Source organism: Brassica napus, chromosome A1, assembly GCF_020379485.1.
Source record: "Brassica napus cultivar Da-Ae chromosome A1, Da-Ae, whole genome shotgun sequence".
Classification (NCBI taxonomy): Eukaryota; Viridiplantae; Streptophyta; class Magnoliopsida; order Brassicales; family Brassicaceae; genus Brassica; species Brassica napus.
In genome coordinates this window covers 25,963-42,227 of record NC_063434.1, presented here as the reverse complement: position 1 = coordinate 42,227, position 16,265 = coordinate 25,963, and the positions used below count along the sequence as shown (strand labels likewise).

Below are 16,265 nucleotides of genomic sequence, written 5' to 3'. Positions count from 1 at the left end.
CATATTTTAATTTTATGAATTTTATGAATTTGTATTTCAAATATCACATAGAACTGATAATCAAAGTTATAAGAAAAAAAAGTCATTAACTTTTTTTTTTTTGATCAAACCAACTTGTATTAAATTTAGAAGAGTTTACGCTCCATGAAAAGAGAGTACGACAAAGCTACAAAGAGCCCAATGGAATACGAAACAGATAAACCCCATGTTCAAAAACTCGCCCGAGTTACCGATTAACCGGACGTTTACACGCTACTCGTCGCTTCACCGTTGCGATTCTTCAAAATCGGTTAATTAATCGGACTTACCAAAAAAATTATATTTTTCGGGTTTTTTGTGTTGGAAATCTAATCATATAGGTGAGATCTACAATTTTTATGAATAATAATAAGTAAACATAGTGATTGGTGGCAGATCTATCGGTGATGGCTATGGAAAGCTAAACGACAATTAAATGGAGAAGATGAATTAATTACATCTTTGCCACTCGTTAAAAGAAAAAACATTGAAAAACAAAAAGTTGGATACTTACGGATTCGAACTCTAGAGGAAGAGGTTATTTGCCTACAACCTACCCATCAGACCATGACAAACAAAAGAAATCATGTATAAATAGCTGAATTTATAAAAATATATTTGCAAAAATAAAAAAACATTTAAAACTAATCCCCGAGTAATCCCCGAGTAATCTCCGATTAATGTTTAATTCGCTAGGCCCCGGTCAACCGCCCGACTCACGCCTAACGTAATCTCGAACATGGGATAAACCTAAGATAGAATGAAAATACAAATCACAACAAGTAAACATTAGAAATCGCATCACAACGGTTTCATGAGTTTCTTGAACGATTGTATCTCGGGTAACTCTGAGAGTCACAACCACTGCACTAAAGGCAGGGAAGAGCGTTAGCCGGGAGGAGAATCCTTGCAATACCAGCCACACATGTTCATCCAATTCACTCCATACATGAGGAAATATTGGGAAAAGAGACTGCTCCAAACAGGAGCCAAGCGGACAATCAATACCCGCCATAACCATATTCACCAAGCAACAAATCACAATGATTGTCTCTTTCAACTGCCACCAAGAAGAGAAACACACAGACACTGCACCACAAACCAGGTTGAATACAATAATAGGACTGCATACTGCAGTAGAGAGTTGCATCAACGCAACATAAAAACCACTAAGAGGCACAAAGATATAACCAAAGGACACTGAGTCCATTAGTACACTACCAAATAAAGCCAGAAACCACAAATCCAAAGTCACCCACACATCTAGCATTGCATCCTTTCCAAAAGAATAGGAGTAAACAGAGAGTAAGGAGCTAAGGTGGACCTGGACGTCTATAAGCGGATTGATAAAATGAAAGTTGAAATAAGAGTCGGGAGAAGACTCATTCCCGAACTGACAAAGATACAACCTGTATACCACAGGAGAAGAACGCCAGTTGACAAAGATGGTGTCACCAGTGAACACAAGAACAACACCATCATCACTGAGCTTACTTGAAACCCTTGAAAAATTAAACATCAGATCTAGGACTTGAGTAGCTTGTGGAGAAGGGCTGGAGGAAGTGAAAAGAACGAGGCTGACGGAGACGTCTGGTGGGTCTGGAGGTTCTGGTGGCTTGACGGGAGGAGTTTCAATCGGAAGATGCTTGTTCCGCGCCGGATCTGAAGGAGGCCTGGGCTGTGAAAGAGGAGGAAGGCCTGTCACCATCATCTTCAAGGAGGAAGAGCAGTGCTGCATCAGGAACGACGGGGGCGGCGGATCTGGAGGGGGGCGGAGCCACGACGAAGGAATAGTCACCATCATGTCCATGGAGAAGAGCATGGCTGTTTCAGAGAGAGGAGGAAAGAGCGTCGTGGTTGGAGCAAGGAAGATCCATCGAAACGGCGCCTTGGGATGCGGGCTCGAGAGAGATTCTCTCTAGGGCGAACTTCAAAAAAAAAAAAAAAAAAGTCATTAACTAAAACATCTAATTAGGGCTAGGTTTATTTGTAAATATTGAAAGATGTTAAGGGTAAAAATGTAAATTGACCTTCTGGCCGCATCATTTATGTCGCGACCGCGGGATTTCAGAGAGTCGATCGCAGGACGTGGCGTCAGACGCAGCGGTTAGACGCAAGGACCTGCGTCAATCAAACGAACAAAAAAATTGAAAAACATTGCCGCAGGAACCTGCGAGAACCAAACAAACAGCCCTATTATCTTTCTATTCGTGTCTGCAGGAGTTAGAGTTGACGACTGCCGGACCTTTATTAGCTATTTCGTGGTGTTTATGCTTTACCTGTTTCAAACTTCAGGCTGATCACGTATCCAGTTTCTCTGAGTCGTCGACATATCATAAGTTTCTAAGAAAGAACTCATTTGTCTTTATATAAACCTTTTTGCCAAGATAGAGTATTATCTAAATTATACTTATTGTAAAATCTGAACATCATCAATATGATTTTTAGTATTCTTGGTAAAAAAAAAGAGAACTCATTTGTCTTGAGAGATCTCTCTTTCGAAACAAAGAACATGTGGACCGTGCTTGATTATCTGAGGCATTATTGTTACGTCCATCTGCTGGATATCTTACCTGTTCTGATTCTAATAACAAGGACTCTCGAATATGACATTCTACTGTTATATAATCGCATGTTACATTCATCAAATGTCAATCCAAATATATATGTTAAAATTTACTACCACGAAAGGAAAAATAAACAAAACAAAAAAGATTTTGAATAAGTGCATATTATTTGATTAATTAGTCTACTAAGAACTCAAGTCGCCTAGATATATACTATAAATAAACACTAGACCCTGCCAGCGCGGATATGAATTTCCAGTTTTTAATTATTTATTTTATTAAATGATGTATTTGAATTATTCGTTCATATTATATTCATTAAGTAAATATTTTTTTTTTTGCATCTTAAACTATCTATTTTTTTACGAATGTGTGATATCATATAAAAAATTAAAAAAAATGAGTATAGAGTTAATTAGATAATTTTAAAAACAGAAATTTTTATTTCGTGTGCGATATCATATAAATAATGATCCGCCCAGTTAACAAAACTCATGATTATTTTATGTGTAATTTTTTTTATTTTGACCATTTCCTTAAAACTATATTAAATTTTACATATTTTAATTATAATATTTTTAATATCTTTACCTTTTTATTTGAAATGCAACTCAATATTTTTTTAACAATTATAACAAAATATTTAAATAATATTTTTAGATTTTTTTTGAAAAATATGAAAATTACATTTTAAATTAAAATTATCCTAAAATATGATAAGTGTTGATGTAAACGAAAACTCAAATTATGTCAAAAATAATGATATTCAATGATAATAACAATTTTAATTGATTATTTTTAAAAAAATACATTTACAAAAATATTGTTTGAAAGAAAATTCATTTATCTTTCAAATATAAAATGAAAATATTATAATTAAATAATAAAAAATATAAATAAAAACCATAAATTTAGCAAATGACAACTGAGTTATATTATGCTAAAATTTTCTTTCTAACAATTTATCAAATGACAAATGAGTTATGAGCAAATAATACCCATACAATTGTGTGAGTCAAATTTTAGTTTTATTCATGCATGTTATATATTAGTGCTGTATGTTTTAGGTAACATTTTAATGATGCACGTTTTTAAAAATCTCCATTATTAAAATTATGCACGTAAGGATAACTCATGAGTTTTTTTGGTTGATTAAATGACATTATGTCCAAATTTATTTAAGGATATTTCATTAAGGTAACTGAAAAAGACAAACAATAAAATAGGAAGTTTAAATTCATTTAAGCATATTTCATTAATGTAACTGAAAAGACAAATAATAAATTATGCAGTTTTATTCGTTTTAAGATATTTCATAAATGCAACTGAAAAAGACAAAAAAAATAAAAAATGATCAAATGGGTACTTCTCTTTTAATAATACTAGGAAACTTCACGGTTTTCTCTATACGTGTGTTTGTTTGTTGTATAAGAGATTCTAAATTTTTGGTGATTTCACCTTTCTAATTAGTAAAGATATTTATTCGAAATCGCGGGGAAGTTGTCTTAATTTCAACACTGCTTTAGTCAACTGCCGCAATGTCTCTATGACACCTCCTCTTCTCATCGCCATATCTACTGTGCAAGAGTATGGACTCGCCAGATTTACTCGGTACTACATCACTGCTTTGTTTCTATCACACTAAACCGTCTCAAGCATCGACGGTTCTTCACAGAATCGGCTCTACGGCTCTCCTACCTCTTTCCTCGTGGCCGTTACTATTCTGCAGAGTCGAGAATTTTAAAATCCATAAATCCCATAAAACGTTGATCGAAACGGGCTGATATCGAGATAACTCTATGTTAACACTATTATATGCTATTGAAATTAAGTTTTAACGCAATTATGGTATATAATTGTAATGATTATACAAATGGCTTTACTTCAATTTCGACATTGCTTTAGTCAACTGCCGCAACGTCTCTATGACACCTCCTCTTCTCATCGCCAGATCTACTATACAAGAGTGTGGACTCGCCAGATTTACTCGGTACTACATCACCGTTGTGTTTCTATCACACTAAACCGTCTCAAACATCGACGGTTCTTCACAGAGTCGACTCTATGGCCCTCCTACCCCTTTCCTCGTTGCCGTTACTATTGTGCAAGAGTGTGGATACGCTTGATTTTTTGCTACTACATCACCATTGCGTCTCCATCACGCTATAGCGTCTCAAGCATTGACGATTCTTCACAAAGTCGGTTTTACAATCGTCTAATCCTTTTCCTCATCGCATGAACTATTGTGTAAGAGTGTGGATCCGCCAAATTTGATTGATACTACGTCATCGTTGCGGTTCCATCACATTACGTCATCTCAAGCATCGACAGTTCTTCACATAGTAAGCTATGTGACCCGTTCACCGGAACTGCTATCTTCTACAGAGATTCATAGACTTTTCACCTTCAAAACCCATTTGTTGGGTTTTTCAACGTCGTTTTCGACTTCTTTGCGTTCCTTCGAATACATGCTTTAGGACTACAAATGAAAATTCTCTTTAAATCTTTTCTCTCCTTAGCCACATCTATCTTTCGTTATGTTTCAACTATTTTAGTTTATCAGTTTACTGTCGAGAATCTCTTCTCCGATGTTAACCAACTTAGCCCATATAAGTATTTGGTGTTAAAAAAAGAGCTGTATATTTAATATCAAAAAGAAAATTTAAATTAATATATAAAATGGTAAGTAATATATAAAATTAATATTGAAAATAACGTATAAATGGTATATTTAAAATGAAAAAAAAAACATTTTTCAAAATATTTTAAAACTATTGCATATTCATCACAAATAAAATGTACCAATGTACTATGCAAATTTTATGCTCAATATTGTTAAATATAAATCAAATGTACATATTAATTATGAATACGAGATTGATGGAATCCTTCAAATAATTTACAGTGTTAAAAATGGTATAATATATCTTTTGGTGGAAAATGAAATTAGATTGTAGGTTAAACTATGCGATCATTAGGAGAATACAAATGAAAGAAGATAATTATTTTATACCAAAATTTGGATCCTTTAACTGATGATATATGGTGTTGGAAACTTAATCCTTAAACAAAATACTTTTTGCAGTTCAGTGTGTATATATATTGAAATTTAGAACATGTTTTGGAAAATAATATAGCTTAGTACATTAAACTAAAAATATTGTAGAAATTAAAACAAAAGAAAGGTTTAAAATGAATGTTTGGCTGTATAGAAGAACATAAAACACCATAATCTTTGAAACTAAAAAATAAAGTATATCTTGAACTACTAAACAAAGAAACCACAAAATGTTTAAATATCTTTTAGAAAAGGAAAATTTTAAAATTGAACATATACGAATTGCGTTGTCGAACTTTAGTGTTCAAATGTATATATTGAGAAATAACCATTCAAATGTGAAACAAGAAAATAGTGGAACAAATAAATGTGCATATTGTCGTGCAACACATTTTTAATATTGGAATATAATATAGGAAATGAAAAAATAAGTGTTAAAGGTGTTAATTATTTGATTAAATAAGTGGTTACTAAATAAATTATATATATATTTAAATTTATAATTGGAATATAACCTTTTGATGAGTTTTACTTTTTTAAAATGTAGAGCTCTTCCGAAAATTGAAAATACTCAAAATTTGGGTCTTTTGGATCATTTTATACATTTCTAGTTATAGAATTTGAAATATTTTAATATTCTCTCAGTGAATTGGAATTCAGTTCCACTATAATTTAGATAATTATAATTAACATAAAAATGTTTAAAAAATCCTAAACTGAAAGCATTGTCAAACTAAAACCTACAATTGAGTTGTTGTGATATGAAATGAAATAAACAAATTTTAAAGGCAGCTGTTAATATTTTTTTACTATAACAAACAGTTATAGCCAGAAAGAATTTTCGGAAGAAAATAAGGTTTAACAATAGTTGTCTATTTTTCTTTTATTTTTTGTTTCATTTCAAATGTCTACAGTAGTTTCTAATGTTGGAAAATATTTTAAAATCATGTATGCCATCCTTCTTAAGAAACAGTAAAAACTTTATAAACTAATATTTAAAAAATTTATAAGTTAACTCAATCTTTACAAATGGGTCGTATCATACCAATGATATAATTTTATATATGTAGAAAAATAGAAATTAAAATTAACAGAGATTGAGTTTCCTTCATAATAATGTGACTGATATTATAATCAAGGTTTATGGTTTGAATAATCTTCATCATAATGTGACTGATATTAAGATTAAGGTTTATGGTTTGAATTACCTTCATCATAATGTGACTGATATTTATATTCACTGAATAGTGCATACACATATTTCGGGCCTTTCGAGTCAGGATCCATTCACACCCATTCGATTAGACCTGTTTGCATCTGTTCATAACTCGTTTGCACTCACGACCAGTTAAAACGATTTTGACAGTTTGGAAAATTGGTGGCACATGTTTTGTTACTTTTTGTTTGCACATTCTTCTATTTCTTAATAATCTCATATACTCATAACGATAGTATTAAGATAATAAAAGTAATGGACAAAAAAATTTCAAGGTGGTTATCTTGTCTTTAGTAAGATTCTTGTCTTTAGTAAGATTATTCCAGCATGAACACCATTTAATGGATTTTATAACTTTGTAATAAATGAATATCACTGAGAGAAACTCTTATCAAATCATATATCTTTCAGAGGGTTAGAGATGAGATGAGTTCGGTTCCTGTGTGATCGGGTTTAGCTTCCAGAAACGATGTCTCCTTCAGTTTCGTTTGCCGGCTTCTGATTCCGGCGTCGCTCCTTATCCCTCGGGGTTGACGGCTGGCTCTTTGCCGGTTCATCTGGCGTTTATATATAAGTGCTGACGGCGGCGGTGGTTAGAGATCTACGGTTCCTATACTTTCCTCCTTCCGATTGACTCTCCTTCCTCCATCTTATGAAAAACGAAGGATGAAGGATCGATTGTAGTCGATTTGTATTTTATGAAACGCAGATCTGGTGGTTTCGATTTCTGTGAGGTGGCTTGGGGTGTTCGGAAGAGATTCCGACATAAGTCGATGGATGCTATCTGAGAACTTCCAATACAGTTGTTGGATGTCGTTCTTTGGTTGTGGTCTTGATCCCGGTTGACTCCGGTGTGTTAGCTGATTTGGTTTGGTCCAGTGACGACGTTTCCGGCGGTGAAGATGGTGGAGGTTCCGGAAACACGTGTCTTCGTCTTAGCGTTCGGTGCAACACGTACTAATGTGTTGTCACGTTTGTGTAGGTTGGGCCAGTGTTGGGCTAGTCTGTAATTTGGGCCAGTGTTGGGCTCGGGTTGTAGTTTATGTTTGGGTTTAGTTGTTGGAACCCTTTCTTTTGGGGCTGTTTTGTGTAACAAACTTTATCAATAAAATTTTAGATGGAAAAAAAAGAATATCACTGAGAGAAAAAGTTTACATATCACCATGTGATCATAAAAGAATGTGTTGTTTAAATAAATAATTGTTCAAGGAAGAGTTTGTTTAAATAAATAATTGTTCAAGGAAGAGTTGCCAAGTATAAATTTATTGATGACATCAACAAAAGTATTTTATGTTCTTTAGTTCATAAAAGAAAAATTACTCCCATTAGATTGAAATTTTATTTTTCTATAAAAAAAGATGACGCCATGAGTACTTATTTTGGGTTTGCTATTATATATAGACTAAAATCTTCTATGTAGAGGGTTTGTTACTTTCCATATCCATGTCTTTTTTGTTTGTTAATTTTTTTTTTGTCTGGTTAATTATGCTATTACAAACTATGAAGAACATTACATAGACGATATTACAGTCGAACAGCCGGAATTCTACCTGCCTTATGAGGATTCATGTTTGACTACATCACCCTAAGCCGTCCTATGAGATCCATTCTTGACGGTACTCCTTGTGCCATGCTGAAGATCTCTTGTAAGTATTTTCTCCAATTTTCTGCATAATTCGCATTCTCCGGAAATTGAAACCCAGACCTCTTGGTGTAGAAATTGTGTCGCATGGGATTCGAACCCCAGACTTGGGTGTAGAAGCCTTTAAACCTTGACCACTAAACTATGGCGCTTCTACGATTTTTTTTTGTTTGTTAATTAGTGGTCATTTTTTCTTTATTTATAAGGACAAAAAGTTTTGAACAATCGTGTCTGTTAGTTTTTAAAAATATTTTGTATTTTTAATTGTAAACCCTTCACAATTTAAAATTTTATTCATTTTAAAATTACATTGAGGAAGTATATAAGTATGAGGAAATACTGAATTGACTTTATCAAATTGGATGTTATTGCAGGGTTCATAGTATTAATAACCTATTTGTCATTTTTTCATTGGCATAAGGTTGTGAAAAGGTTAGGGATGTGTCTATTTGCTAAGGTTGTGTATTTTCATTTAAGGAATTGTAATGGTTTTGATATTTTTAGAAAGTTGTGACTTATCATTCTAAAACTGTGTCATTCATTCAAAAAAAAAATTGAACTTTAAGTTGTATCTCATTTAATAATTAAAAGAACTACTTAGTAATGGTAATTTTGTTAAATTATTAATACTAATAACAAACTGTAAAGAAACTTATACATTTGTTTTCATATGTTTTATTTGGTCCTTAATATGATAATAGACAAAGACTAATAACCAGTGTTTAGAAAAATTTCTTTCAACGTTAAATATACACCTTTTTCTAATGCGTTAAATATACACCTCTTTAGACATATTGTTGTTTTAAAACATCATTAATAATTTATGTAATTTAGGTTATCCTTAGACGTTTATTACTAATTTAAATTTAACTACTTAATATAATTAACATTAGTTATAGAAAAGAAAAGGTCGCAACCGTTTAAAAGAAAAGCTATAACATATCGTTCATATATTGAAAATGAATGTCAAAGGGTACATCGTGTAAATATTAAAAAAAGGCATGTGAAAAAGGTGTGTGTTTTCAGAAATTAAAAATCATTTTGAAGAGTGTATCTTTCATAAATTAATTGAGACGTGTAGCGGTGCGTCGGAAGGACATGATTAAACAGTTTTTTCTCTTTCAACCTATGAACCAATCTACGCATAGACCTGGTCCATCCAACATCACGTCCATTCCTTTAATAGTGTTTTATGGTTGGAAAGAAAGAAAACTCGATCTCTAAAAAGATAGTCTAATTAGTCTTTTATATCCCACATGCAAACGAAGACGTTCCCTTTTGCGGCTAATAAACATTCAAATCATCCAATCATTTCCATCTAATTATTCACTTGTTAACTTTCAATCGACTGATTAAAATAACGATGGAAAAACGTAATTACAGCCTTCCGTACTTTTTCTTTATACATAATACTACTTGCCGTTGAATTATTTGTTAATTTGCTTATCATGTATCTACAAAGTAATAGCCAAAAGAAAATGTTTTGAAAATCAATTTCTTCCGTACTTTTTTTTGAAGAGGCAAAGCGTTTAATTTGCCGCGACCAAACCGGTCAGAATCCAAATCAAACAGCGTTTGGAGAAGATTGTACAGAGACCAAAGCGTGTCTAACTGACAAGGCCGATTAGTGTTGAGTCTAGCCCATGGTTTGCCTTTCCCACTCCAGTCCACGAAAATTTTCTCCTCCCAAACCGTTTGTAAAACCAAAAGAAGTGTTTCAAAATTCATAATGAAACGGACACTAACATTCACGATGAAAACGACATCAACACTAAAGTATAACCAAACAAATAAAATTTTCAACATAAATTCAGAACATGTATGAAATAAAAGACGATATGTTAAATCAAAGAGTGAATAATTAATTTGAACCAGTTAATCGGCTTCTTCTCTGCATACTTCTACAATCTATTCACTGACATTTGAAACAATGTATCTCTATGTTTGGAAATTTGTTAAATACAAAATATCATTACTTCTATTCACTGTCGCACCTCTCTGAGATGAACTGAATCGTGAGTCTAACAGAGAGTAATCAAATAATGATGGGAAGTGTTAGGAGAAGACATCTAAGCCAAAAAATGTACTTACTATAATTGCAGAAACTCCTAGGAGACATTAAATTTGATAATTAGTGAATTGAAGAAAAAGAGCAACACCATCAGGTTTGAAATTATAAGAAAAAAAGAAAGGGCGAAAGGAACAATGATCTGCAGCAGAAAAACAAACTACAGATTTCGATGTCGAGGAAATGGAGGGAGGTTAAAAGCAGAAGGGAGAAGTTAAGAAAACGTGAAACATATCTGAAAACCGATACAGTCTCTCTTCAATATATAATTTTAGAAAAGTTGTAACTCTTAAACGAAGTTGATGAAGGTTCCACTGAAACACTAAGTGTGAAAAGATATACAAAAGTAAAGATAATTTCTACAATTTGTCATAAACTCTGGAAGGGATTTCCCTCTGCAACATCATGTGCGAAAAGAATTGTAGGTAACAGTTGTAAGCTTTGGTGGTTTTTACAACTTTTTATTATCAAATATATATATAACTTACTCTATTTTATGAAAAGGTTCAATCAAAGGGTCGTTAAATGGTAAAATCTCTGAAAAGATACAACTTTTCACTGAATGAACATGTTTTTTCCTTAATTGAACGGTTTTATTAAAGGTTTCCACTATGAAAGAGTTCAAGTACGGGTTTGATGGTTAAAAAATTCTGAAAAAATACAACTTTTCATGGAATAAACATGTTTGTTGTTCAAGTGAAACTATGACATCATACTCATGATCCTAAATAAAATCGTAGCCGTTAGATTAGAAGTTAGAAACAAACTTCACCGATGGATGTTAACTTTTTTTCCTATAAAAAATTGATGACATCATCAGGTTTAAAAAACAGGTTTGCTATTATATATAGATTAGATTTTCAAGGAAATTGAAACCCACCGCCTCCAACACCTTCAGCAGCAGCAACAGGTCCAGAATTAGGATTAATAGCCGTCCATAGTAAAGAGATGGTAATGGCAATTAGACCTGCCCACACGAAAACTATTGTTGGAGTCTTCCCTCTTCGTCCCATTAGTCCTTTTGCGAATGGATACAAATGTGCCAACACCCAGAAACTGAAAAATGCTCCACCAATTAACTTGCTCCATTGTGGCACTGCTTGGTATATCGTCCTAACGAATGCCACCACAATTGCTATTATGTTTACCATTGCTATCACAATGGGCGGTATCATCAACGACGACCATTTTACTATGTATAAATCTGCGTATATGTCATCGTTGTCATCTCCTCCTGATTTGGTTGTCAAGGTAAAGGAAATCTCGATCCCTGCAATGACTTTGAGAATTCCTTGGACCACAGCATAAAGATGAGAGCTTGTTCCTGAGATAAGCCACCACTGTTCATTTCTCCACCATTCCTCCAGTCCAATGCCTGACCACTTAACCTCCAAAACCGCCAAGCCAATCAAACAAATGGTGATTATAAGGAGGTAAACTAAGAAAGAGATACTGAGCGTCCGCACGATAAACTGGCCAGAGAAAAGAGAGAACGCCGGAAGAAAACAATAGAGGATTAGAAACAATGATGTAAAAGGATATATTCCAACATTAAGGTATGCGAGACGTTGGAGGAACTTGAGACGTTTTGAGGCGAGAATGGCGTTGTTTCTAGAGAAGAAGATCTCAACAGACCCGGTTGCCCACCGTAACACCTGGTGAAGACGATCTGTAAGATTAATGGGTGCGGAGCCTCGAAAAGAATCCCTTTTGGTGATGCAGTAAACAGAGCGCCACCCACGATTATGCATGCGATACCCTGTGACCACGTCCTCTGTCACTGATCCATAAATCCATCCGACTCTATCTCCCCACTCTGTTTTATCCTCATACCAACAAGAGATTACAGAAACTGATTCTGCGACTGTGGTGGCATCAAGTGGGTCGCGAGGGACTCTAAGCGCCCCAGGAGGACGGCCATACTTGACAGCAGGGTGGTCTGCCAATGGACGACCTTGGAACTCTGCAATAGGAATTGACTCTGCCAGAAGTGTAGAGTTGCCAAAGCGCTTGGGGAGTTGTGTGACGTCAAGGTCTGGGTCAAAGTCACTGGTGGTTAAAGCCTCTGTTTCTGATTCCTTCTTCTCGAGAATCTTATCAGGATTTGGTGGATCAAAACCATATAAGGCAAAGCGCCTAAACATAGTACCTGTTCCTACATAAACTGGTCCCTACAAAAAAAAAAAAATCAAACAAAAATTGTTATTTCATTGCAAACCAAAGATGTAACAGTTATAATTGGTTTACTAGATTTTGACCCGCGCTTAGAAAGCGCGGGTTTGTTTGTTTTTCATTTATTAATCGAAAACTGATTTACAAATTACCATTATTTTTCATTTCGAACCATAACAATTGAGTTTTTAGGTTTTTATCATTTGTTTTTTTTCTCTTCAAAATATGGTATTTGTTCGAAATATGGTAGCTGTTCTATAATAATGTTTGAGTTTTAAAATTTGTTTTCATATCTGACCTAGATTCATGTTTGAACCTATAGACCCGATACATTGTATATAATCCTGTTCGGATTTAATGAAAAATTTGTTAATTAAAAATCCGATATAACCCGGTAAAAACCTAAAAACTCACTATTAACCCGCGATCTGATACTATTGATCCGATAACAAAATATCTTATAGTACTTTTTTTAAAAATTGATTAAATTACTCATATATTTATTAATATTACATAAATTAGTGATTCCTTAGAATTTGATAAAATTTTATCATGTTATCTAAATAAAAAATGATAATATAAAATAACTTATTGATATGACAATATTAGTTTATTTTCGTTATTAATAACCTATTATAAGTTTGTGTTTGTATTTTAGATTTAAAAATTTATTTTAAGATAGTTTTTAAAATATTCTTGAACACTCGTAATTGCCATATTAATATTATGTATAAAATGACATTATACACTGAAAAATGATATTCAAATATGTATATGATATATGGTGTAGGATATACGATTTTGGTTTGTATTGAAAATATGTATAATATTCAAATGATCTATTTTGAATATTGATACGTATATTTAAGAAAATAATATTTTCATGTTTCTTAATTCATTTATTGTTCATAATATATTTATACTTATATTAAATTTAAAATTAATATATATTTTAAATATATATATAGGCCTATTATTTATAGATCCATTTAGGTGTATCTGTAGGCCCAAAACCAAAAGACTTAAATGCCATTAATGAATTTTATTAATTCTTTGTAAAAATAAGGGTATTTTTGAGAAAACTGCAATTTTCATTAAGGATATAATTTGAGAATGATCCTTTTTAATGGTATTGATATTAATATATATACCTGGACACCATCGAGGGCACGCATATTACCATCAAAGAATACAGTGTTATTGTTAGCATATCTATCAGAAGGATCGATGCCTTCAAATCTTTGTGGAAACTGAATGTAGCAAATATCTTCACCACCCCTGTCCATCATAAAACACATTCCTTCTCTAATGGCCTTACAATTATAAATGTAATGATCACAATCAAGATTAAGGATGAAAGGTCCATTTGAGAGAATAGCAGAAGCACGAACAAGTGCATTCATGGCTCCAGCTTTCTTGTTATGATCATAACCAGGTCGCTTTTCACGTGACACATACACAAACATGGGCAAACGAGTATCCGTTTCGGAAAAATCGATGATTTTATCACTGTCATTGCCGATTAAAGGATCGCTGCTGGGTGGTTTCAACATCACCTGTAAAATTCCAGCATGATCACCTTTGGAATGCTCTCGAGTAGCGGCTGCCCAAGTTCCTGGCCAGTGGGTACCATCAGCCATCCATGTGGCTTTGAGGACCTTCACAGGTTCCATCGGATCACCTCCACTTTCCCTCATCTGTTTTAGAGCCTTCATTTCCTCTCTTGCATTAAACGCATCTGACCTCCTTCTTATTGAGTCAGGGAGCCCATTGATGCGAACTTTGAACTCATCATACTCCCTCTTAATCTTCCTCCTATCTTTCACAAAATCAATCCTACTCTTGTTCTTTGTTGGATCTATCTTCAAACTAAAATATGTATCTGGATTTCGGGGTTCAATGTTATGTTTGCGGCAAAAGGGCACCCATAAGTCTGCAAAACTAGCAGCTTCTGCCATAGCTTCAAATGATAAAAGGGCTCCTCCATCATCAGAAAGGTAACACGACACTTTCTCCACTGGATAATCAACAGCCAGGATGGAAAGCATAGTGTTGGCAGTGACAAGGGGTGGCTCTTTCTCAGGATCTGCTGTGGACACAAAGAGGTCAATACCTGGGAGATCGGATCTCCCTGTGGGGTTCGAAGGAGAAGGCATGTCAAATTTGTCACGAAGAACTTCAAGGTCGGTAGAACGGTTTATGGGACACAACTTTGGGATTTGATCTAAAATCCATGAAAATCCAAACCAAAGCTCGCATATTATTGACATCAGCCATAACCATATTGCGTCTTCATTAGGGTTTCTAATCCTCCAAGTTAGAAAAAAACATAGCACCACAAAACGAATTGCGATTAGCAATCTATATGGGCTTATGATGGCAGCTGGGATTGGGATCCGCCGGCTCAGAGGTCGCCATGGCTTGTCAGCTGTTTCCACCATGCCACCTCTCATTCCTTCATCCATATCATCACCGTACATTTCATCTTGAGGCCAATACGCATTTCCATAACCATATGTGCCTTGTGTTTCAAATAACCATCTATTGTGATCAAATTCACCGTTTTGATTTCTTTTCATCATAGACATGTTGTTGCTGCCACGTTGATCTTTTCCTGGAGCTGGTAAGGGGAGAGCACCACTAGAAAAATCAGGTGTATCATCGTCTAGGTCACCAATTTTATATTGTTCCTTACATCCTGGACATAAACCTGTTTCTTTTTGGGCGTCCATGAAGCAATCTCTGCAAATCTTGAACCTAAGCAACCACTAAGTTGGTTAGAAACCTTTTCATTGTGTTGTGAAACAAGCAAATAAAGTATTGTTGTTTAATATATATACACATACCGACATTCACATGGCATCACGTCTTTTCCTCTCTCGTCTTTCATGACTTTTCCGTCGCAAGCAGGCATGGCACACGAAGAACCTTTAGCGCCAGCCATCTGAGGGTGTGTGACATCTGAATCGATGACTTTGTCCATAAGATGTGCACGCGTGACACTGTTAAAACCACCAGTAAATAGGGAATTTGACACATACTGCTCTTCAGCTTTAGTGGCCATGGGCTGGTTGTCAGGCGTTGGAGGTATGTGCACTGTATAGTTAGAATAATCTCCAGAGAACTCGCCTGATAATTCAATATTGTCCCGGGATAAACTCACATATCGTCCACTAGATGTCCGTCTTGCAAATTTTACAGTTTGGCCACTACCAGAATTGTTTCGAACTTTCTTAGAATTTTGAGGAGGAGTGGACGCCATTGTGAAGCAAAACAATGATGATTTTTTTTTGCATGAATCAGTGTGATCATGCAGAATAAAAATGATACATGGATTTTAATCTTCTCGCAAGATGATACACCAATTTTTAACTTTCTCACAGTTAAGGAAAACAAAAAAAAAAAGATAAGGAGAGGATAGGAGGATTATTAGGACATGAAAACGGTTTATGCCACTAGTTTTAGAATATCTATATTATGCATCAACCTATTTGTGGAAACTCTAAAATTAATTGACTTTTGCT

At 34.1% G+C, this 16,265-nt stretch overlaps 1 protein-coding gene across 1 annotated transcript; it reads right to left on the bottom strand.

The window, feature by feature from the left end:
- Positions 1 to 11,215: 11,215 nt before the first annotated feature.
- On the bottom strand, positions 11,216 to 16,142 carry LOC106438638 (cellulose synthase-like protein D4). Its single transcript, XM_048777331.1, has 4 exons — positions 15,588 to 16,142; positions 13,893 to 15,498; positions 11,450 to 12,740; positions 11,216 to 11,363 (listed from the first exon to the last, which is right to left on the bottom strand). The coding sequence occupies exons 1-4, from the start codon at positions 16,001 to 16,003 to the stop codon at positions 11,338 to 11,340; spliced, it is 3,339 nt and encodes a 1,112-aa protein (XP_048633288.1). The 5' UTR covers positions 16,004 to 16,142; the 3' UTR covers positions 11,216 to 11,337.
- Positions 16,143 to 16,265: the final 123 nt, after the last annotated feature.